At 45.3% G+C, this 25,933-nt stretch overlaps 1 protein-coding gene across 1 annotated transcript in view; it reads left to right on the plus strand.

Annotated features, from left to right (window-relative positions):
• The window catches only part of LOC149126407 (uncharacterized), a 342,003-nt gene that overhangs the window by 301,494 nt on the left and 14,576 nt on the right, over positions 1–25,933 (plus strand). The window contains exon 3 of the mRNA XM_089332520.1: positions 15,165–15,299. Within this exon, the coding sequence (XP_089188646.1) occupies positions 15,165–15,282 (118 nt within the window). The 3' untranslated portion in view covers positions 15,283–15,299. The remainder of the gene's footprint in view (positions 1–15,164; positions 15,300–25,933) is intronic.

Below are 25,933 nucleotides of genomic sequence, written 5' to 3' on the forward strand. Positions count from 1 at the left end.
CGTGTGGTGAGTATTTTCTGGACGCCTTTCATGAGGGGTGGAGAGCCTCTTTTGAAAATGAAGTAATTAGTGCAATTGGAAGGGGAGAGATGAAGAGGCGAGGCTCTGGGTTTCTCTGGTAAAAGCGACACTTATTCAAAGGGTCAAACTAACATCTCTAGAAAAGTCACAGCCGGGGCCCCCTGAGAAGAGAGCCAGGTAAGCTCTTTGTGCCGCCTTTCCCAGGTAGGTGCGTGTGGATGGGATGTAAACCATGCTTCAAATAAGGCTGGTTGTGGTGGAGCGTGGGAACGAGGAAGGGGCTGTGCACCTCTGTGGTTTAAATTTAGCATCCCCACTTCAGCTGAACCTGGCGCTGGAGAGGCAATGCTCATGACTGACCAAGCGTGCAACCAAGTGGCGGCAGCTGTGGACATCAGGAAAGGAAGGTGGGGGAATTTCCTCACATTTCACCCAGCACTCTTGTGAGAGTCAAGCTGTGTTGTGCTCAGGAATCATCTCCGATGCTAGTTGGCATCCAGATTCTCTCCCTAAGATTTGGATTTGCGAGATCTGGGGTGGGGGCTGGGAATCTGCATTCTAAGCAGGTCCTGAGACCCGCCGTCAGAACCTCTCTCCTGGGAGGCCCTGCTCTGGCAGTGTTTGGGCCTGGCAGTCTCCTTGCCGGATGGAGGCTGAAGCCTGCCAGGAGCCATGTGGCCTGGCTGCGTATCCAAACAGAACCCAGATGACTCATGTGTAAACTTATTAAGTTCAAATATTTTCATAAGTGACGTATCCTTTCCAAAAATCACGTTGGAGTAGACTTTGGAGGGGGTCTTCGAGTGTGCTTGTCAGAAACAATACTGAAGCAGACTGGGGGGATGTTGCTGTCCAGGCAATGAGCTTTGTCCCGGCAGGAGCACAAATCTGTGTTGACGATCAGATGACTAATTGCACCAGCCTGTTCTACGGGGTCCTGTCCTGCGGTGTGTGGCATGCTTAGGGCGCTTGTGATCTGGAAGGCGGTACACTGGCACGTGAAAAGCCCTGTATTCAACTGCACAGTGCCTGGGAAGGGATTTCCTTCGGTCCCACAGAATGCAGAGCCCTCCCTGAGGAATGGGCGTCAATCTTTGCTAAATGAACTCTTTGAGTATTATTCTGTCAGGCTAGGATGGGGGAAATCTCAATAGCTCTTAGGTTACACAGTCAGCATTCAATGAGACATTTATGTAAATTGGAGCCTTTTCCCTACCTTAATCCTAAAATGGTTTAGATTTTATGCAAAATTGTTGAGTACTGATCACTGATATCCTCCTCCAGGCTGTGGATCAAGTGATTAACAACACTACAATACTTTTTCCCAGGATTCCCTGCTGTTTCATCGACCTTTAATATGTAGACTGGCCATTTTTATGGGCCAATCTAGCAAACCTCATCATACATCCTAGGCTCTTAATGTTTCTAGAAGGCCATCTCACACTCAACATTTATTTGGAAAGAGATATCTTTTATCAGGGGCAGATATTTGGCCTAGTGGCTAAGAGGCTGGTTAGGATGCCTGAGTTTGCATCTTCACTTGACAAACTCAAGTAGTTGGGTTCCTGCCACCCATGTGGGAGACCTGGATTGAGTGCCCAGTTCCTGGCTTCAGCCTGGCTCAGACCTGGCTGTTGTGGACAACTGGGGAGTTAATCAGCAAATGGGAGCTCTCTGTTTGTCTCTGTCTCTGCTTCGTAAATAAAAAACATATTAAATTCCAATTTAAGTGGTGTGAAACAGTGCCGTTCCTTCATTAAGTCTGTATTTAAGTAACACTGGAGTGGTTTCAGAGGACTCGCATGCTTCTCCGCTTGTCATGGGAACTAGGAAGATGCACACCCACTTCTATGTTGGTGGCACAGTCTTCCTGTCACTGACTAGAACGGCCTCAAGACCCGGATGAGCCTGCTACCAAGTTATCAGAAAGGACCAGTATCAGCTCTGTGAAAACTAAGATTATTGTGGTCAGCAGAGATATCTTGGAGGTGACCTGGACTTTGTCCTGACTGGGCAGTTCTGTTCGAGCAACTCATTCAGACTTTAAAAGGTGCTGTGAACTTTCCAGGTAGAATGAGAAGCTGTGGTCTTTCGAGTATTTTTGTGGATGTTGGGCAGCAGGGATGGGGAGGGGGACCTCTCCCTGGCAGCTAGCCACCTGGTGGACTCATCCCAATTTTGAGCTGTTGAAGATCTGAGATTCTCCTGGTGCTATATGGAGGGGCCAACCAGTAACTCTGCAAGTTACAATCCAAAACCTGTTGGAGGACTGGAGCAGATTTAAACTCCAGTCTTTATGGAAGCCTTTGGCCCTACTTTGGGGCTGGTGGTTCTCAAACAGGAGAACTCTTCTCCCAGTGCCCAGGAGAAATTGCACTTTTGTTTGTCACCCTTGGGAGGGGTAATGCAGCTACACAGTGGGCATCTGGGGGGTGCTGGATATCTGACCTCCTGTGCACCACGCAGTTGTCCCCTGTACCCTGCATGCCAAAGAATGAGCTGGCCCACCTGAGACCACACCAGGTGAGTTCTGGACTGCCATCCCATCAAGTTGAGGATCTGTCTTCTCTGTCTTTTTAGGACTTCAATTCTGCCTCTGGCACCAAAGACTCAGAGATTCTTCTTCTCCTTCTCCTTCTCCTTCTCCTTCTCCTTCTCCTTCTCCTTCTCCTTCTCCTTCTCCTTCTCCTTCTCCTTCTCCTTCTTCTTCTTTTTGGACAGGCAGAGTTAGACAGTGAGAGACAGAGAGAAAGGTCTTCCTTCTGTTGGTTCACCCCCCAAATGGCTGCTACGGCCAGTGCATTGTGGCCGGCGCGCTGTGCCATTCTGAAGCCAGGAGCCAGGTGCTTTTCCTGGTCTCCCATGGGGTGCAGGGCCCAAGCACTTGGGCCATCCTCCACTGCACTCCCTGGCCACAGCAGAGAGCTGGACTGGAAGAGGGGCAACCGGGACAGAATCCGGCGCCCTGACCGGGACTAGAACCCCGGGGTGCCGGTGCCGCAGGCGGAGGATGAGCCAAGCGAGCTGCGGCACCAGCCTCAGAGATTCCTCTTTAACTACTTCTATGTTTTATTGCAACTGAGGCCGTTGTCAGGGACATCAGCCTCGAAAGCAACTGAGGATCTGCTGATAGGTGAACTGAGTTTCAATTTAGAAGGAACAGTCCAAGAGACATTTACCCATGTGTTCTTCTAGTGTCTGCAAAATGTGTCTCTGCGTTGAGTCGATTTTGAGAAGAAAACCCACAGCACAACAGATCTGCATTTTATTTTTTGGTTTTCAAAATATTTCCAGATTGAAGTGATGTGATGATGAGTCCCCATAGAATACCATGATAGAAGAAGACTGTAGGGTACCGCACAAGTGTTGTGATGATGATACTCCAAGGTTTTCTTGAAAGGCTATGGCGTTACTGAGGTGGCTACGTGGAGCGTATTTCTGTGATTTTAAATAAACATGTACGTGTCCTGCAACCCAAAGGCAGTGGCACTAAGTTCCTGAGGGATAAAACCTGAGCAAGTGACGAGGCTTTCGTCACCTGCTGCGTCTCTCTGGGTGCTCAGGAACCACAACTGCTGCATAGCCTCAGCCGGAGCCAGCTTGAAGCTGTAGCTTTCACCCCCCACCCCTAGTTGCTGATCCAGCTCGGAATCCGGCCCCTAGGTCCTCGTACGGGGAGGGGATCCGAGCTCCCAGCCTCACCTTCCTGGTGCTGCGGAGGAGGCTGGCAGTTTCCTTATCCTGTGACTGCTCTCTGCTGATTTTTCAGGATGGGACAGGTGAACATCAGGGCAGGCACCTCTCTGCAGGATGCCTCGGGGTGGCGTTTGGACTGAAGGAGCCAGGACCATACTACAATCTTACAGCAGTGCTGCAGACGGAGACTTTCCTCACCTGCCACTCTTTGTATTGACTTGTTGGCAGTGTAGTCTTCCTCGGACACAGTATTCAGAAAACATATTAATCTTTTTTTTTTTTAAATTTTCTGATGAACTTGAATGCTTCCTTTTCCTAGGAAGCCAGTGTCACCTAATAGCAAGCCTGTTGGAGGGCTCAACTGCACTGACTAATTAAACCCAGATGCCTGCCTCTTAATTGGTTTTGGTCTGTCTTTTACCTTGAATTTTTCTATGTGATTTAATAATGTATGACAACTTACCTCCTTGAGGCTGTGAGCAGAGTAAAAATGATAAATAAATAACACGTTAAAAAAAAAAGAAAGGTGAAATTTTGTAGTTAATGACATGATACTAACAGAAACTTTGCTAAGTGTGGTCTGAATATGTAAATGAATCGTTGGAATATTTTCCTGTAGACCAGCATGGTTTGCCCTGTACTGTTTCACTTCTTGTGAGATTTACTTAGTCATGGGCCGGTCAGCCTGCACTACCCTCCCTCTTCCAACCAGCACCCACCTCCTTCCTCTAATTCTACCTTACCCTTTTCCAGTGTCATGATTTTAAGGGATTCCTTTAAAAAATGAATTTTCTTGGAAGGCAGTCTGCCCATTGATGGTCCCTGTGCCATGACAGCTGGGCTAGGCATTGTGGGAGGGAAGCTGTGTTTTCAGTCCTATGACTTCTGAAATGGTCAGTTTTTAAGGCCGTGGCCTTGACTGGGTCCTCCCCTTCATGTCCTCAGCATCTTCTGCTGCTTTGCATCTCCTACTGCCATTACTTCTGGTCCTACGTACTGCAAGGAACCTTAGGAATGAAACCCTCTGCCCCATGAAGAGTCTAAAAATGCTATTTTACAAAGTATTTTTCTCATGATATTTCTTGGTCCTGATCTCAAAATCATTCAAAGCTGAGCTCTGGGCATTGTCATTGAGTAGAGAGAAGTAATACTATTGAGAAGCCCTGGATTTAGAATTTGTGATCATTTACCTTATGTTTACTGAAATGTACTCTTGTGCCGGGTATACAGACAGGGTTTTTCTAAGTCTGTGTTTCCTAAAGTGTGCCCTTCTCAACAGTGATCCTACCACGTGCTGAGAAACAGTTTTACCATCAAATGAACAATGTCTGTGTCTAGCTTCTCAGAGATTTAGAAATGTACATTATTAGTACATTAGAGTCTTAGGGAATTTTTTTCAGCTTTCAAATTAATTTATCTGTGTTTAATTCCATGTTTTGCAAATGTGCTTAACTGTAACTTCTTCCTACATCTTTCTGATTCCCCTCCCTGTAGTAAAAGGAAGTTTCTTCAAAAGGTTCGTGGAAAATGTGCATGATATTTCAATTCAGTTTTTCTATGAACTTTTGGAAGTGTGACTAATAACATCTCGGGGAATCATGGTTTCCTGGGACACACTTTAGGAAATGATGTGCTAAGCAAAAGGCGTGGGAAGGCTATTTTTTGTTTTGATTTTCATAGTCTCTAACATCAGGAAGTTACCTTGGAAATCATTTTTGTCAAGACATGACATCAGCCCCCATTTCAACATTCTCAGTAATATCATAGAACGCCTGTCTGCAGCCATCTCATCTGTGCGCTTTTAGGACACAGTATCTTTCTGGTCCGTAATACCTCTGTGCCAAGTTGTAAAGATCTGAGAGCACCCTGTATTTTAACTCCACAATGCAACTGCAATTTTTGCAAAAGGGGCAGGATTTTATGATGTCCATGAGAGTCTTGCTGAAGAACAGGTCAGAGAAATACCCAGTCATTTACAAATGAGATTCTGGGAGTGTTAACCTTCTTAAGAGCCCAAGAAGGAGAACTCAGTGAGGATGAAGACTACACAAAGTCTCCCCAAAAGAAAGTTCTAGATCTCCAAACAATCAGATATGCTCCTGGGATAACTGGTGATTTCCTTTAAACAGATACAGTATTTTGCTAAATGACCTTATTGATAATCAAGCTGTGACAATGAAACATGAGATCAAGAATATCAGGTAACTGTATGAAAAATTTAATACAACTTGTCTGTTTCCCAAATGATTGTTTTCATTTTCCCGAAGAACGAATCTATTAATTCTTCATTTTCTCCCAAAATGAAGTCTTAGAAGCTATTCCTCCATTTTTATTTATTACTAAATTTGGTTTCAGTATCACTTCAATGCCGATTGTCCTTGGATGAAGTTTACCAAGCCTCAGTTTCTATGAGAGGTGGATGAAATAGTGGCAGAACTCACTGGATAGGAATACGGTGAGGAGTGAAGGGGGCAAAGCCTGGGCTGGTTTCCCGGGGCAGCCCTAACAAATACTGAGTGGCTTCAACTGGAGGTAACTTCTTTCACACTTGCAGAGCTGGTCATTGGCGGCCAAGGTGTTAGCAAGCTTCGTTTCTTCTGAGGGTTGGCAGGGAAAGGTTTGCCTTCCCCTCTCTGAGCTTCTAGAAGCCATGACATGCACACGGCCTTCTTTCTGTCTTTATGCATTTCCTCCCTTCCATGTTTGTCTATCTCTGTTCAAATTTCCCTCCATTTAGTTATTTATTATTTGAGGCGGGGGGAGAGAGAGAGAGAGAGAGAGAGAGAGAGAGAAAGCGAAAGCTTGTGCTTGCTGGTTTACTCCCCAAATGTCCCCGAAGGCCCCTGGCTAGAGCCAAAGCTGGGAGGCAGGAACTCAACGCGGGTTTCCCACACTCTGGTCCTCACCACTTCCTCTTGAGGTCTGGACTAGCAGGAAGCTGGAGTCAGGACCAGAGCTGGGAAGCAAAGTCAAGTACTCCAAAACGGGGTGTGGGCATCTTAACTGCCAGGCTAATTGCCCACCCCTCCCCTGTGATCAAGACACCAACCATTTTGAAGGGTGACCCACCTGTATGACCTCATCGTAGCTTGACCTCATCTTTGATTATCTGAAAGCCTTATCTGCAAGTAAAGTCACATTCTGGGGAACTGGGAGTAACAGCTGAACATATCTTTTTGGAGGGATACAGTTCAAGCCATGGCTATGGGGCGGTAAACCTTGCACATGATAAGCATCCATTAAATGTAAGTTATGTTAGATCAATTCAGATAAATTGCTGTTTGTTGACCACTTTTACCTATATAAAGGTAGTACGATACAATTTCCCGTATTTTTTCTTTGCTGTTTTCCAACATTCTCTGTCTGGATGTTCTTTGTCTCTGATGTTCCTTATTTTCTGGGCAGCCTGTAGGAGTGAGCTGGGCAGAGGCAGGAGGAGGCCTTGTTATGCTGCCTCCCTTCACCTCGTCTGCCTGATCTCTGTCTCATCTCTGGGATTTCCCCTTTAATTTTCAACTTCTGAATGATGTAGGGTTTCTGTGAAGTGATCCTAGCTTAACTGTCGGGTCTGCTACTTGTAAGGGACATGTTCATGGCCCAGGGACAGGCTCCACACATACATTCACATGGATGCATGTTTTTAGAAATGTTTACATTAAGACATTTTGGCCTCAGTCAGTGAATACCACTATCTCTTTGCACTCCAACTTCTCTTACACTTGCCCTCCCTCCCCCATCTTGGGTGGCAATGGGGTGACCCTGGACACATTGGAGAGAACCTAGGGGGAAGGTGCAGCCACACCCATGCGATCCATCACTGCTAGCTATCAGTGTAGAAGCGACTTTCTGGAAGAGTGACGTCAACAGTGCTGAGCTGATGCCATCTTGCAACATGAGCACGTCCTCCCTTGCATTTCTTGGTGAGGGAGAAAGAAGGTTTGAAATGTATGGAGCCTGATGTGGCTTAAGTGTTTGTCTCCCAAAACTCATGTGCTGGATCCTTGATTCCCCAGCCAGAGGTGGTGGGAGGTAGGACCTAGTGGATAATGGGGTATGACCTGGTAGATGATGGGGGTAGGACCCAGGGGATGATGGGGGTAGGGCCTGGGGGGTGGTGGGGTATAGGACCTAGTGGATGATGGAGGTAAGACCTAGTGGATGATGGGGGTAGGACCCAGGGGATGATGGGGGTAGGACCTGGGGGGTGGTGGGGTATAGGACCTAGTGGATGATGGAGGTAGGACCTAGTGGATGATGGAGGTAGGGCCTGGTGGATGATGGAGGTAGGACCTGGTGGATGATGGGGTAGGGCCTAGTGGATGATGGGGCAGGACCTAGTGGATGATGGGGGTAGGACCTAGTGGATGATGGAGGTAGGACCTAGCGGATGATGGAGGTAGGACCTAGTGGATGATGGGGTAGGACCTGGTGGATGATGGGGGTAGGGCCTAGTGGATGATGGAAGTAGGGCCTAGTGGATGATGGGGCAGGACCTAGTGGATAATGGGGGTAGGACCTAGTGGATGATGGGGGTAGGACCTAGCGGATGATGGAGGTAGGACCTGGTGGATGATGGGGGTAGGACCTAGTGGATGATGGGGATAGGACCTAGTGGATGATGGGGTAGGGCCTAGTGGATGATGGGGGTAGGACCTAGTGGATGATGGGGGTAGGGCCTGGTGGATGATGGGGGTAGGGCCTGGTAGATGATGGAGGTAGGACCTAGTGGATGATGGGGTTAGGGCCTGGTGGATGATGGGGGTAGGACATGGTGGATGATGGGGCAGGACCTAGTAGATGATGGTGGTAGGACCTGGTGGATGATGGGGGTAGGGCCTGGTGGGTGATGGGGGTAGGACCTGGTGGATGATGGGGGTAGGACCTAGTGGATGATGGGGTAGGACCTGGTAGATGATGGTGGGACATGGTGGATGATGGGGGTAGGGCCTGGTAGATGATGGAGGTAGGACCTAGTGGATGATGGGGGTAGGACCCAGTGGATGATGGGGGTAGGACATGGTGGATGATAGAGTTAGGACCTAGTGGATGATGGGGGTAGGACCTGGTGGATGATGGGGTAGGAGCTAGTGGATGATGGGGTAGGACCCAGTGGATGATGGTGGTAGGACCTGGTGGATGATGGGGTAGGACATGGTGGATGATGGGGCAGGACCTAGTAGATGATGGTGGTAGGACCTGGTGGGTGATGGGGGTAGGACCTAGTGGATGATGGGGATAGGACCTAGTGGATGATGGGGTAGGGCCTAGTGGATGATGGGGGTAGGACCTAGTGGATGATGGGGGTAGGGCCTGGTGGATGATGGGGGTAGGGCCTGGTAGATGATGGAGGTAGGACCTAGTGGATGATGGGGTTAGGGCCTGGTGGATGATGGGGGTAGGACATGGTGGATGATGGGGCAGGACCTAGTAGATGATGGTGGTAGGACCTGGTGGATGATGGGGGTAGGGCCTGGTGGGTGATGGGGGTAGGACCTGGTGGATGATGGGGGTAGGACCTAGTGGATGATGGGGTAGGACCTGGTAGATGATGGTGGGACATGGTGGATGATGGGGGTAGGGCCTGGTAGATGATGGAGGTAGGACCTAGTGGATGATGGGGGTAGGACCCAGTGGATGATGGGGGTAGGACATGGTGGATGATAGAGTTAGGACCTAGTGGATGATGGGGGTAGGACCTGGTGGATGATGGGGTAGGAGCTAGTGGATGATGGGGTAGGACCCAGTGGATGATGGTGGTAGGACCTGGTGGATGATGGGGTAGGACATGGTGGATGATGGGGCAGGACCTAGTAGATGATGGTGGTAGGACCTGGTGGGTGATGGCTAGGCCTTGGGGGCAGAGCCCTCGTGAATAGACTAAGTTGTCACCATGGGGTAGGTTAATTGCAGAGGGAGGGGTGGTGATAAGGCAACTCCACTCCTCTCCTTTGCTCACGTTCTTTTGCCTTTCTACAGTGTTTCAAAGTAGCACGAGGATCTTTGCCAAATGCCTGCGCTATAGCCTTGGACTTCCCAGCCTTCAGAACCGTGGGGCAAATAGGCTTATTTTCATAATAAATGGTCCAGACTGTGGTGTTCTGTTACGGCAACAGAAAGTAGACCAGAAAGGCCAGAATATTTCACCAGATGCACGGCGTTGTGAGGAGAGGATTTGTTCCTATGATCCCCGAGTCTAAAGGGAAGTTCTCTCTTGTCAGGACTGCACTTATCAAAGCAGCAACCTCCCATCGGCTGTGCTAGAGCAAAGAATGAACTATCTTTGCATTCTTAAGGCATTTTTGTCTTATGAAGAGAGAAAAGAACAGCTAGCAGACAAATGAAAGAAAAGCATTATAGAGGTATGCTATTTAGTTAATGAAAATATTATGATCTTGTTGGATTTTTATTCTCTGTATTGAATTTATTAAACAGTACAACTTGTTGAGATTTCTTTTCTCAGTTATGTATAAAACATACTTCCAGAACAATTCTGTATTTGTAATTTTGTGTTTTCTTTCTTAAAGTGGGAACCCAAGGTTGTAATGTCTTCCAACCGGCTAAGTCTGGATTCATCCATGCCTCTTAGGATTTTTATCTGAAGATCTTGCCATTACTTGGGGGTATCCAATCAGATCTTTTTGTCATATTCTGGCCATTTTAATATCTAACACTAAAGCGAATATTATTTTAATAGGCTCTTGACTCACAGAGAAATTAGTAATGATAGTGTGTAAAGGGAGAAGTGTCATAAGTATTTCACACACTGGCAGCCTCACCCCACTGAAGTGTGTCTGTAGCACTACTTTCTACAGGTGCTGCACATCTTTGTATGAATGGAAGGATTTACTACTTATTAATAGCATGAGCTGCTAATTTACTCATGGAACAGTTACACAATGCTTTCTTAATTCTGGAAAATTCTCATGTTTATTAATGTCCAGATAGATTATTGATCTTTTAACATATAGATTAAGTGAATTCTAGTCCTATTATAACTAGAGGTCATTTGACTATTGCAGACTGCATTCTTATTTATTTCATAAAAATGTCCTATTGATAAACTTAGTTACAGAATGTTGACAAGGTAATAAATAATATTACTTGTGTATGGACCAGGCTGTCAGGACTGGGCCTGTTTAATGGTTCTGAGAGTTGATATAAATTTCTAAGCAACTCTGTTCCCCAAACCTCATTCTGGCCATTCTTTTATTATTTGAGATTTTATTTGGTTGCTTTGCACAATCTAAACACATCACAACTTCATTTTTGGTGGACAGTCTTATCTCTTTTTTATTTATTTTTTATTTATTTGACAGGTAGAGTTAGAGAGAGACAGAGAGAAAGGTCTTCCTTCCGTTGTTTCACCCCCCAAATGGCCGCTACAGCTGAGCTGTTCCGATCCAAAGCCAGGAGCCAGGTGCCTCCTCGCAGTCTCCCATGCTGGTGCAGCAGCCCAAGCACCTGGGCCATCCTCCACTGCCTTCTTGGGCCACAGCAGAGAGCTGGACTAGAAGAGGAGCAACCAGGACTAGAACCAGCGGCCATATGGGCTGCCAGTGCTGCAGGTGGAGGATTAACCAAGTGAGCCATGGTGCGGGCCCTGGACAGTCTTATCTTCAGAAAGATGAGAATTTATGTATCTTGGTTCTAAAAAGAGCCATAATGAGATTTTCAGTCTTTACACGGCAAGTTTAAGTAACGCAGAGGTGGACAGGTGGGCCTGCCTTTAATTCTCCCAGTGTCCTGATTGTTGCTGACCCCTGGTGCAGCCAGCTCTGCTGATGCCAACAACGGAGCCCAGGTCCACGGGCACGTTCTGACCGTGCAAAGGTTTGCTCCTCTCCCTCTTGCCAGGGTGGACTATGTGTTCTCCCTCATGCTGAGAGACACCACACAATGACACAGAGCGAGGGAGGACTGCCAATCATAAATCTCTGGGAATAACATTTTAGCATTGTCTTCATTTGCGCAGATCTCATGGAGTTGTCCTGAAATTACGTAAATTGTGTCATAAAAAGTGAACAACAGAATAAGTGCTATGTCAGTGTCATATCAAAATGACTATACTGTCATATACAAAGAAAACAACTCAACTTTTGGGTTTAATTTCATTCACTTGTTATTGACAAGCATGCTTTTAGAGACAGAAAGCCTTTCTGATCACATGGGCCTAACTTGAGTCCCAGAGTGTACCTTGGTCGCTCCCAACCATTGCTGGGGGTTTGTGGTAGTATATTCACATCCCCATCCTAGATCTTCCTGAGCTATGGCTGTGTGTTCCACACAGTCTCCCACCTGTGGGGCAGTGGTCAGTGTGGCACTGGGGTCCTCAGCCTCAGAAAGCTTATCTTTTAGAGCAAAGGGAAGAACCCAGGGATCAAATGTTCATTTAATAGAAGCATCACACAGTGGAAAATAGAGCTGGGAGGGGACAGAGACTGATGGAGAGAGTTCTTTACAGACGGGGAGGGGGGTGGGTGGGCGGAGATCTGAGAAGGCTTCTCAGAGGTGGTGACCTTGAGCAGAGACTCATGCACGCAGAGGGCGGGGGAGTCATATGAGGCCCTAAGAAAGGAGCTTTGCAGATGGAGGAAGTAGGAAGTGCACATGTCGAAAGGTGAGATAAGCATGGATTATCTGAGGAATAGCAAGAGAGCAATGTGAGTGAATAGTGGGTGGATCAGATGTTGGGGACTCTGGCACAGGGGACCCCAGGCAGGGCAGGGATGTGCTTTGATATCCGGTTTAAGAATCTCACTGTTTTCCATGTGCAGAAAATACTGTAGGAGTTGGGACAGCATGTGGCCCTTCCTGTCTGCCTAGAAACCATTCCTAAAACAGAAGAGTTTAAAACAACAGCTGTGCATGTGGCTCACGAGTCTCTGGGTCAACAGTCTGGGCTGGGCTCGGCAGACAGTCCTAGTTCTGCTGAAATGTTTCAGTTTAGAGCAGCGAGGTATTCAGGAAATTGTGTGTGCTTTGAGAAGCCTTTAGGGAGAGCCAACACCTAAGCTGTCTCTGCCAATGTGGTAGGGTCGGGTGAGGCTGGGGTATCTTCCAAGAGAGGACAGTGTGGATGCACAACTGGGGTATAAAGGCACAAGGTGCACTGGTGGCTGGTGGGGAGAGCATGAGCCTAGAGGGAGCACCGTGGGCTGTGCTGTGAAGGTGCTGTGAAGGCGGTGTGGACAGCCAGGCTGTGGAGGGGCTGATGCCAGCGGATTTCGGCTCCAGGGAGGGAATTAGCCATGTAAGACTTTTGACCATGTGATCAGAGCAATGCAGGAGACGAAGGAGAACCAGGGGTTCTGAGGCTCTACATGGTTCTGTGTTAGATGATGGTGACTGTGTAGGGGCTGGTGATGCCCAGGATGTGGTGATGCGATGGAGCCATCAGTACAGGAGCCAGAGGCGACGGTGTAAGCTAACCTGAAAGGCGAGGAAGAGGATTTGCTGATGGTTTTGATGTGGGAGGCATAGGGAGGAGAGAGCTTTGCAGACTGGGATCCCACAGCAGTGTCCTACAAAGGTGCTGTCCATGTCACGGCGGAGTAATGTGTCCTGTTAACTTCTGCACATTACAGATGTCCAAACAAGTAGAAACAACTCCAGGTGTTTCAGCAAGGAAGGGATTTAATATCGGGGCATACTTTACTTTTAGAGAGGGAAGGTCCAGGCGCTGATCAGATGCAGCTGCCTCCAGCACACAAGGTGGCTTCACCGAAACACCCTCCGGTTCCCACTGCCGGACGCAGTGCTGATGCTCCCCTTCTGCCTGCTGAGCCACGTGAGAGTACTTCTCCTGCGTGGGCCCGAACAGGATCCTGGGAGATGCTAAATGGTAGACGCCCAGCTCTGCAACACAGCAGGGCAGCAGGAGGAGGGAGTGGTGCTGAACAGCCCACGCATGTGACTTAGGGGCCTCGCTCCCTCCTGCCCTTCCTCTGCTCTACCCTCACTCCCTCTTCTCCCCTCCCTTCCTTTCTTCTTTCAATTCCAATTTCTGCAAGACCCTGGTCCTATGTTATAAGATTCCTTTCAGCAGAATTTGGTCAGAATTCACCGTGACATTCTCACAGCACTTGCAAAGAATACTTTTAAGGGCTACTTCCATGGTTCTTACTGTGAAGCCAGGTTGGATAGAATACGTACATATAGGGCTGTAGGTAGACTCATTTGTCTTGCCTTGTATATTTGTTGGCATAGGTACGCACAAAGAGTCTTCAAAGATTCATGGAGAATGCATTTTATGTTCTAGTTCCATTTTTCCATTATCTTTTTGAAGTTCCTGTATGTGTGTGTGCATACCCGTGTGTGTGCAAATGTGTATGTTTGCTTAGTGAAGTATAGATACGAACAGATAACTTCTCAGATAATCACATCTCAGCTCTTTCCAGTGTGAGAGAGTGTGTGTATGCGCATGTGCGTATGTGTGTGTGCTTGTGTATATGCATGTGTGTTCTTGTACATGCATGTGTGTGCCTGTATGTGCATGTATGTATGCATGTGAGTGCTTGTACATGCATGTGTGCATGCATGCGTGTGCTTGTATGTGCATGTGTGTATGCATGTGTGTGTTTGTGTGTATGCACATGCATGCATGTGTGTATGCACGTGCTTGTATGTGCATGTATGTATGCATGCATGTGCTTGCATGTATGCATGTGCGTGCTTGTATGTGCATGTGTGTATGCACGTGTGTGCTTGTATGTGCATGTATGCATGCATGCGTGTGCTTGTACATGCATGTGCATGTACATGCATGTGTGTATGCATGTGTGTGCTTGTATGTGCATGTATGTATGCATGTGTGTATGTGCATGTATGCATGTGTGTATACACGTGCTTGTATGTGCATGTGTGTATGCATGTGCGTGTTTGTATGTGCATGTATGCATGCATGCGTGTGCTTGTACATGCATGTGTATATGCATGTGTGTGCTTGTACATGCATGTGTGTATGCATGTGTGTGCTTGTATGTGCATGCATGTATGCATGTGTGTATGCACATGTATGCATGTGTGTATACACGTGCTTGTATGCATATGTGTATGTGTATGCATGTGTATGCTTGAATGTGCATGTGCATATGTGTGTGCTTGTGCATGCGTATATGCATGTGTGTGCTTGTACATGTATGTGCATATGTATGCGTGCTTTGTATGTGCACGTGTGTATGCATGTGTGTATGTGTGTGCTTGTATGTGCATGTGTGTATGCATGTATGTATGCACATGTATGCATGTGTGTATGTGTTTGCATGTGTGTGCTTGTGTGTGTATGTGTGTGTGTAGTGTATTTGCTTCTTGACTTTTCACCATCCGTGCTGCTTGCCTGATGCCCTCAGGATTCCCTTACCTGCGTGGCTCCGTAGGTAGGGAGGAGCTGCTCAGAAATAACTTCAAGAGCTCCTAGGTTAACTCCCCTATTTTCCTTTGTTTTTAAGGCATCAGTTGAGCAAGGAGGGAAAAATAAATCATAGACACCAAGAAGGCCTGGAACTAAAGTTCATCAAAGCCAAGACAGCAGGAGATTTTCTGGGGTGCATTCCTGACTCTACTTGATGCTTGTGCATGACAAGGTAATCTGTGGCCATCCTCGCATGTCTTCCCAATCCTTATTCTTCCATTCTTTTAATCTATACATACTTATTAGGGGCTTGTTGTATGCTAGGGATTACCTTAGACTCAAAAGATGAAGGTACAGGGTCTTGACTCTCAAAACCTCAGTTTAATGTTGGAAATAGATAAGTCAATAAACAATTACAATTTAGTATGGGCCTTGCATAGCAGAATCACAAATGTACAAATATTTACAGTGGGGAAATGTGGCTTCTCTATGTGGTATAATGGTCTGTTTGGTAAGTCCCTGTACAACTTGATCTGTGTTGTGTGTCTGTACTTGTGTGTGTTGAGTGTTAACTAGCTAGTTATCTCAATCTAGCTAGTGAACGTAGTTCCTAAATTAAGTAGCAAATTAAATGTCAACACTACTAGCTAGCTAATTTATCTGAATCTTTTCTGGCATAAATAATATCTTCTAGGGGATTTAATTCCTTTCAGATATGTGAGGTGATCTTCAGAAAGTTCACAGGAAATGCATTCTGTAGAAATGGAACTATGCATGGGTTTCAAAACTCTTTGTACGAGAACAAACTCATCTTTTAGTTCTATTTACGTGAACTCTTTGAAGTACTCTCATACATTTACTTTCTCCATTTTCTTCCTCCTCATTGTGACCCATTCCAAAATTTCCTGGGTATGTAGTGATGAAAAGTTGACCAGCTGGTGGTCCTGTGGGGTGTGGAAGCGGGATGCCTCATGGAGATGTGTGTTGGTCCCTTTGCTGTCCTCGATGCTTCCCGGGCGTGGCATGCAATGTCCTCTGCCCCCTGTCCCCACTGCTCACTGAGGATGATGATGATGGACTTGAGCCCGTACTACCTTGGCCAGCGTCTCTCTCTGCCTCCTTGCTCTCTGGCCCTCGGGCGGTGGTGATTCTCCCACCCTGCTTCCACATTCCCTTACTGGCCAGTGCCATCAGCTGCCTTTTGCTCCTCCATGTGACGGGTGGGGCCACTTCTACTCTCCAAGATTGAGGGACGAGCTGTCCTTTTTACTCTGTGTGTCACCTTGTGTTGTGGATGGGACACCAAGCCTGGAAATCTTACTTGAATTCCAAATGGAAACTGAAACACGCACAAACCCCTTATCTTCTGACCCCTTTCTTATCTCAAGGTGGGTCTCCAATTCCCTCTCATGAGGCGCATGCCACAACACATCTGTGTTTTCAATTGTTACCTGCCACCCCAAGCTTTTCTGTGTGTGTTTCTGCTGTCTAGAATTTCCAGAGCTGTCTACCCTTTGGTGTCTGAGAGGATGTTCCCTTTGCCATGTGCTCTTTTGTTCTGTGGGAGTTTTATTGCCTTGACTAGTGGAAGATGGTGTGCAGCAAGGGGGAAAGGATTGCCAGTACCAGGGGCATGTATCAGAATCTATTCACAGAATACTGTCCCCATGGCACCTGCTCTCTGGAAGGATCCATGGGAGCTCCACAGAACGAGGGCTTCTTTGCCAGAAACTTGAGGGCTCTCTTGGAAATTGCTAAGGGGACAAACATAGGAAGAACATTTTAGGCTAAAGCACCCATTTTTTTTTTGTGAAAAAAAAAAAAATAGACAAGTTTGGTGAGCTCAGGAGAAGAGTTTTTGGCCTCTGTTATTTTAGAAAATCTTGGACAAGGGTTACTTTTTATTTTATTTTTTAAAATATTTAGTTAGTTAGTTGAGAGGTATAATTACAAAGAGAGGGAGAGACAGAGAGGTCTTCCGTTTGCTGGTTTGCTTCCTAAATGGCCACAATAGTTGGAGCTAGGCCAATTTGAAGCCAGGAGCCAGGAGCTTCTTCCAGGTCTCCCAAACGGTTCAGAAGCCCAAGCATTTCGATCATCTTCTACTGCTTTCCAAGACCATCAGCAGGCAGCTGGATTGGAAGTGGAGCAGCCAGGACTTGAACCCGTGCCCATATGGGATGCCAGCACCACAGGTGGATTCTTAACCTACTATACCACAGCACCGGCCCCAAGAGTTACTTTTTAAAAAAATTTTAAAGATTTTTATATTTATTTGAAATAGTTAGAGAGAGGGATAGGCAGAGAGAGAGAGAGAGATCTTCCATCTGCTGATTCACTCCTCATATGGCCACAATGGCCAGGGCCATACGAGCCTGAACCCAGGAATTCTACTGGGGTCTCCAACATGGGTTACTGGGGCCCAGGCACTTGGACCATCTTCTGTTGCTTTTCCCAGACCTTTAGCAGGGAGCTGGGTCAGAAGTGGAACAGCCAGGACATGAAACAGCACCCGTAGGGGGTGCCAGCACTTTAGGTGGCAGCTTTACCTGGTGACCCAATGCTGGCCCTGACAAGAATTATTTGAGGAGGAGGTAATAACCTGGCCAGGATCAATGAGATCCATACTGAAGACCAGATGTGGGTCCATTGTGAGATGGACTCTGAGCCCTGGCATTTGTTTCCCTTGTTTGCAGGGGTGGCCTTTAGAATGACAGTGCAGGGTTTTCCTTCTAAAGTAAGCAGGGCCGCTCTGACAGCTCATCATCGTCCTCTGCTGTGAAGCAGGTTCTCCATACACCAGTTGCTAATCTGTGGTCCCTAACGTTTGCAGCAGTTCTGACAGATGACTCACCACACTGGTTAGGGGAAGCAATGTTATCACTCACAGAGGACATTCCAGGATTCATGGTGAGTCAGTCCCCCAGGTTCAGGAAAGCTGCCCACAGTAGACCGAATCTCGCCTGTGCCTTTCCCACACTGCACTGCAGCCAAGGGACCCTGAACACATCCCACTCTGGGTTATTATGTCATGAGAGCCTGTGGTTTGCTGAGCTAACGTGTGGGAGGGCATCTTGTTCTAGGAGGGTTGGGAACAGCGCTGGCTTTTTCAGGAAACTTCTTTGCTCAGGAGGTGGCGTTTCCAGCATGTTCTATGGCTATTCCGAGGACTACGAGTTTATGGTGGGGGTGGCAGATGGGAGAGGACGCTGCTCCTGAAACTACTCTCTGGCTCACTCCTTTGACCCCAGTCAAGGGGTCATCCCTAATGGGTAGTTCTTGACTTCTAAGATCTTGAGTTCTGAGTTCCTGTCCTTGCCCTACCATGCTCCTACCATTCACTACATGCTATTTTGTATTTTTCATTATTGACACCAACTTTAGTCTAGAACTACCCCCTGCTTTTCTGGTCCCCGTGGTCTCTCAGTTTCACAGGCCCCCTGTCCAACCTGGTCAGGTGTCTCAGTCATGCCCTCTCTCTGTCCTGATATCTCTGTGCTCTGGACTTTCAGTCATGCCTCACTTGCCAACCTGCAACTCTATTTCCTGATTCCATGCTAACAAGAGGGCCACAAAATGTGATAATTAAGTCTCATGGATTCGTACAGAAACCAAGAAGGTTTTTTTTTTTTTTTTTACTTTAATGAAACTTTATCTTTTTAAAGATTTATTTATTTGTTTGAAAGTTAGAGTAGAGAGAGGGAGAAATCTTCCATCTACTGGTTCACTTCCTAGATAGCCACAATGGCTAGGCCTGGGCTCTGCTAAAGTCAGGAATCAGGAGCTTCTTCCAGGTCTTCAATGTGAGTAGCAGGAGCCCAAGTACTTCTGTTGTTTTTCCCAGTCATTAGCAAGATGCTGGATTGGAAGTGGAGCAGCCAGGACATGAACTGGTGCCCTTTTGGGATGCCGACATTGCAGATGGCAGCCTTACCCACTGCACCACAATGCCAACCCCATTAAACTCTATTTTTTCTCAAACTCTCAACCCAGTAATGTCTAATCTTCTTGTTCCTTGACTCAACAAGAAAAGCATTGTTATTTAAATTCAACTCCCAAAATGCCATTCATCCCCACTTCAGTACTGGTCTGTACAATCTCCTGTCCTTCCCTTCTCTCGTTGAAATGGCATGTATCACTCTACTCGGGCCATGGATAGAATTCCCTCTGCCTCCTGATATTCTGGCTTCATCAGTTTTCTTTTCTTGTTATTTTTTTTTTTGTTAAGATTTATTTCATTTGAAAGTTAGAGTTACAGAGAGACAAGATGAGACAGAGAGCAGAGAGAGAGATCTTCTATCAGCTGGTTCATTCCCTAGTTGGCCTCAATGGCTGGGTCTGGGCCAGGCCAAAGGCAAGAGCCAGGAGCTTTATCCAGGTTTCCTATGTGGGTGCAGGGGCCCAAACACTTGGACCATCTTCCACTGCTTTTCCAGGCACACCAGCAGGAAGCTGGAATGGAAGAAGAGCAGCTGGGACTCAAACTGTTGCCCATATGGGATGCTAGCATCAAAGACTGCAGCTTTATCTCCTATGCCACAATGCTGGTGCCCGTGTTTTAAACTTTTAAGTCATTTCCCCATTTGGTTTCTTTCCATGGGGCTTTTCTTCTCTGCTTTTTATAGACTAAGATTTCTAAATCTTCAAACAAATCTTGCCTAGAGTGTCGTATTCCATTGGAAACTCTATTAATTCCTCTTCTTTTTACCTTTAAAATTCTCAAATGAATATCTCACACTTCCCTTTTTCTTATCTTATACTTTCTCTATCCCTTAAACCCTGGTTTCTGGCACCAGTATTTTATTATAACTGCCTTCTTGATGATCATCAAAGACTTCCAGGTTCCCAAATCTAGGAATGTTTTCTTGGGTACAATTTCCCTTAAATTTCTCTAGCATTTAACATTGTTAATTAACCTCTCCAGCTTAAAATCCTCTTGGCTCTTGGTATCCATGACAACTTATTTTACAGCTTCTTCCCTTTTTGGTTTCCCTTTGCTTTTTCTTTTCTTTTTTTTTTTTTTTACCTTCGGCCTTTCCTCTTTCCCCACATGTAAGCATCAATTACCATTATTATTGTCATTATTATTATTATTACTATTGCCATTCTTATTATCACTATTTCATCTTTCATAGCCTGATGTATCCACCAAACCCTGTTCTAAGTGCTTTCCATAAATTAACGTGGTTAACAATGACCACAACTCTATGTAGGAGAGGTAACAATTATTCCCACTTCTCTGATGAGATTATTGAAGGAGTGCGAGGTCAAGTGATTGCCCAAGCTTACAGGATACAAAGTGAGGCATTTTGCCTCCAGAATCTGAGTGCTTAACTCTCCCGACCATCTTTTCTATCCATCTCAAGGTTTCTCAGGCTACCTCCTGTATTCCCAGGCTTTGAAGCCACTGAGTTTGATTTAACACCTGCACCCTTCTTTCCTCTGTACACAGCTACTGTCTCACACATGTGGCTTTGAAGCCTGATAATATCCCCTTAATGGGTGCCTTCAAGACTATACAGTGTCCCTCTCCATTTGACCCAGAGCCTCATCAGCCTGACGTCTCCCTCTTTGCCGGTGGCCCTGCCTGGTTCTCAACCTGGTATTATTGTGGGTGTTTCTGCATCTAATCACTCTGTACATTTTATCTCCTCATCACATCATTTCCTACTGCTGTTACTGCCTCATACTCACTATTTCTTCTCCTTCTAATTGGCCCCTATGCCAGTATCCCATCCATAAAAATAGGTGACTTACAATGGATGAATAAAATCGGTATTTCTCAGGGGAGTGCGCTCTCTGGAAGTCTTGTGTTTGGTTCATCACCAAAAGGTGGCTCTATTTTTAATGACTCTTTTAACTCCACTCTGTGAGCAAGATTCTGAGGTTGGCTAGACCTCAAGTGCCATTGTCTACAATTTTGAAAAGTAATCTCTCATCTACTTTACAGAAAGTTACCAGTAGCTCTGTGAGTTAGTTTCCAAGGCTATTTGATGCCATCCGGTTCTGTTTGATCAACTGGAAATTGAACCAAACATGTTCACTTGAGGGGGAGTTGGTGAGTCGCTGGATGCTGAGCGGGAAGCCTTGACCCCTGCTGAGAGGGAGCCATGGGAGTGGGTCCTGAGGATGTGTCCTCATGGCAGCTGATGGCCATGAGCCCTGATTTTGCTGATGTAGACCCGATCTTGGCTTATGAAGCTCTGTCCTGGGTTGTTCTTCACTGGCCTTATTCACAAGTCAGTGCCTGGATTTCTTATTCCATATTCTCAACCTTAAATTTGCTTTAGCTCATGAATTTTTAAGCTTCAAGAAATACTTTAAAATATAAATATTTTGTCTGCAAATGAATGATTCATAAGACATTCTCAGAGCTTGGGGTCCTAGAGGGGTCCTGTCTACTCTTCAATATTTGTTGATTTTTAGAGTAGTTTTAATAAATGAATGGGTGTCTGTAATTCTTTTTAGCAACCGTATATCTTTCCTATTGTGACTTCTTCAGTAAATTATTCCCAGGGCTATGAGATTAAGCAAAAACAATACAAATGTGAATAGTAAATTTCATTCTTGTTAAATGAGAAATGGGCATACACTATGGTGTATGTTTTTACTATAACTGTAGATGCTTTGAAAACATAATGTTGACTAAAAATTGAAGACATTATATTTGTCCTTATTTTTCATGTTCTATATCTGAACGTTACCAGGAAAAATGCCCATAGACCAATGTAATAGGGACTCGTTTATGTATTCAGCCCTTTATGCCCTGCAATATAATTCAATTGTTGAATGCATTTTGCATGATTTTCCCATAGAGCCTGCTGTATTTAATAGCATCTGGCACATTTTGGAGAGCCCCATTGCATATCATGAGATGTTTAAATCGTATTGAATACTTTATAAAAGCAATTTCCATTCTGTTGTGTTCTTCCTGCAGATGGTGATCTGAAACAGTTAACAGTGATAATACTCTTCACATTACTTATTTGTGACTTATCACTGTTGCAGATGGAGGCACAACTTTTATGGATCCGTTTCTGTTCTCCGGTTTGAGGCTGTCTTCTCTTTAGACAATACCTCGGATGTCACATTTAGGTCTCTAGTGCCAGATGGAAGCTAGCATTTGTGCATGTGCACTTGATGTGTACCTGTAATAGTCTACTAGAGTGCTTGATTTAACAATGATTGTTACCTATGGAGACCAATGAGCTTAATTTTTAAGGTAATTGAACCTACACAAGTACTGTTTGAAGACTGTATCTATCTGGCCCAATTTTGAATGCCCATGAGCACACATTTATTTAACAAACATTGAGCAAAGTGGTTAACTCTATAGGCAATAATAATAAGACTCACTTTATGCTCTCAGGAATCACCAAGCAGGAGGAATTATTAAACAATAACAAATAATTACCAAATGTCTCTTCTGTGCCAGGCATTGTATTATTTAAGATTGTATAATGCTATTTAAATTTATTTAGACTATTTCAAGATAACGTAAATCTTTATAACTTAAAGCTTTTCATGGGGGAAAATAGACTTTGACCTTGGTTGGCATTAGTTGCCCAAGAGCCTCTCCAAAATAGAATTGAGCTTGGTAAGCTGGGGCATACAACTGGTAAACCAATGCTGTACTTCAACCCATTCACCAAGCATTCACCAGAACAAGACTCTGACTTTCTGCTTTGTAAGATATTCAGGACAGAGAAATAAAACCAATTTAAGGAAAATTTCTCCCAACTCATTTAAAGGGGTGTGGAGATTTATATAATAATCATGGACTCTAAATCTTATTGAATACATAGGCAAGTCAAGTTCCCAGCTGCTTTTTATATTTAAAGTATAACCACATCATAATGATTTCAAATCACCAGAGCAAATTCAAACATATCACCCCCCCCCAATCCCCACACACCCTTCTCTATATAGAAGAGGACTTCAAAAAGTTTGTGGAAAATTGGAATTAAAGGATAACCTTATTTTTGACTGAAATGCTCCAGCTCATAAAATAAATTTGGTCGATGAGATAGGCAGAGACTTCCAGACCCAGGACAGGCAGGGCCTGCGCTACGCTCCTCAAAAGCAGGAAGCAGCCATAGAAGATATGATAATTCTATGCCCTTCAACATCCCTTAGGATTAAGGGAACAGAGTCTCTGAGGGGGGAATTATGTGGGCAGGCAGAGAGGATAACATTGATGTGAGCTGGAAGACCACGCCTTCACCATGTCCCTGTGTGATCTCATCCCCCTACCTGACCCTACCTGTATGCCCACCTACCGATCCGGCTACATAACTACTCCCCTTTGGAAGTGGATAAAAGGCCTGGAACACGGTGGTCCTGGCCCTTTTTTTCCCATTTTTTTCCTTTATTTCCCTAGCTGCCCTAGCCTTTTGCTACCCTGCACCTTCAGGGCGTGTGGCCTTTGGCCGCCTGCACTCCCTTTGCTGCCCATGATAAGCTGCCAGTAGCTGCTCATAGCCAAACTCTTGCTGCATGTGGCTCTCAGCCTGCTCTCTGCTTGGTATGGGTCCCAACTTAACTTCCAGACTTTGCTTTCACCTTTATATAGAATCCTCACTCTCCTGTGCATTTCTTTCACTGACTAAAAAGCTTTAAAAAAAAAGGGTACACTTATTTTGTTACAAAAAAAGTTTTGAGATCCATGCATATAATAAGAGGTCTTCAAAAAATCTTAATGAAAAAAAGTATATTATGAAAAAATCATGCATATTTCAAAATTTTTTGCACCAAAACAGATATCTTTTAATTTCATTTTCAATAACTGTTAAAAACCCTCTTACTGATATATATGTATATACATGTTTCTCAAATGTTTGTGGTCAAATTCTATAAGTAATGTATTGAATTATCTCAATCGAGGATAGAGAAGGAAAAATCTTCCAACATTCACCCATTGTTTTCATTTAATCATGTATTCTTCAAAAATATGTATACGCCAAAATATGTAAATGTTTAAAGAGTACCTACTGTGTGCTATGTACTGGGTGGTGAAGAAAGAATGGAATTTGGCTGCATCTCTGCTCTCCAGTAGTCTGGAAATAATTGTCTTTAACAGAATGTGATGAGACCCCTTGTGGAGGTAAATAATGGGTAGATGGCTTCACAAAAGGTGGGAGAGATGAATTCTGCTTTGGGAACCTGGTGACTGATGGTGACTGAATGAAGCTTTCTCAAGCAGAGGAGATGGTAGGCATGAGATGAATTGGAGCTCCCCAGGCAGGTGATGAGTTTGGGTGAGGACGAGGTGCAGAGGATGTGTGGTCTCACAGCGGGTTCAGCATGCATTGGTGATCTCTGATGCTTGGGTTCTCAAGTGTGATGATAGGCTAGTTAATGGCGGACTTTGCAGGTGGGCAATGTAGAAGAGCTTGGAATCCAAATAGTCTTTGCAGTAGCAGGACCACAAAGAGTTTTAAGTAGACTTTTAAAAGTGTGGGTTTGCAGACAGGGATTCAGTTAGGGGATTCAGATCAAACCATGACGAGTTAAGAGAAGACAGACATGAAGGATATAAAAGGCAGTGGGGTTATAGGGAGGTGAGTTGAATAGGTGGGACAAGGGAGAGAAAGTTTTGTAGGATGTATGCCATATTTGGGATGGTAGTACTGGATTTACCAGGAAAGAGGAAGTGGGAAGAGAAGTTGTTTTTGGGTGCAGTTGTTTCTGATGAGATTGAGATGCTATTGGACTGTCTGGGAGGGGAAGTCCCATGAATAGTTTTTGCAATGTATAATTAACAGGAACATGAAAATAAGTAAAACACGAGTTCCTGCAAATAATGCTCAGTCCAGTGGTGCAATTCATTGTCCTCACTCTGGAAGAGCACAAGCCAAGCTAGCCAAGAGCTCTGACAGACAGCACTCTCCAAGAGCGGTTCCTTTCTGTCTTTCTGTTCCAAGCTCTTCTGCAGTGCTCTTAGTCCTGGAAATCCACGCTCCAATCCCGGCCAGACTTCTCTTATTGGAACACACATTTAGTTATATTATTTTCCAGTTAAAAACCCCATGATGGCTCTCAGTTTCTCCTGTGATAAATCCCAGACGTCTCTGTGTGGCATTTTCGGCTCCTAAGGGCTCATATTCCGCACTCGTCTTCAGCACCAATAGATGGAACCACTGCACTCGCGAGTTTGCCATTGTGCCCAGGTGACCTAACTCCTGAAGATTTGCCTTGTGTGTTCTCTTGGCTTGGACAGGCATCTCCAGTTATGGGGACAGTTATCACTTTTACATGGGGAGAGTTATCATTTTTACAACCTTGACTTTTACTTCTGCTAAGACAGTGCCTCCAGAAGAGAAGAGTACATTAGGAGGCAAATGGATGAGGAGGAGAGGACAAGACTCGGAATGCCCTGGGGCTCAAGTCTTTGACCCTGTGCCTTTCAAATCACATGGTCTAGAGTCAGCCACTTAATTTCTTTGGGTTCAACTTCTTCACCTGCAAGATGGAATTTAAAATGTTGTTGCATTTTTCCTTGGGTGGAGAAGTTCAGAAGTTCAGGAGATGTAAAATAACTTGTGAATGAAGTGTGCTGTAACTGTGTCTTATGTGGACATTTCACATTAGGCATTGAAGTTTCTATTTCTAAATCATGACAAAAGGTGCAACTAATGACATCCTACAATGCATTGAAACATTGTTTCTACATCATGACAAAGCATGCAGCTAATGACATCTTGCAATTAATTGCAAGCCCTTTGTCTTCCCTGAGACATTTTCAAGGAATATATATTGCAAATAGGAAGGTGCTATTTATTGCCAATCTAAATCGATCACTTACTTAGTACTCAGTGCCCTGTTAGGCACTGATAATTTATCATTTATTTTCTCCCCTTGTAGATT

This window comes from Oryctolagus cuniculus, chromosome 5, assembly GCF_051225735.1.
Source record: "Oryctolagus cuniculus isolate XC-2025 breed Fujian yellow rabbit chromosome 5, ASM5122573v1, whole genome shotgun sequence".
Classification (NCBI taxonomy): domain Eukaryota; kingdom Metazoa; phylum Chordata; class Mammalia; order Lagomorpha; family Leporidae; genus Oryctolagus; species Oryctolagus cuniculus.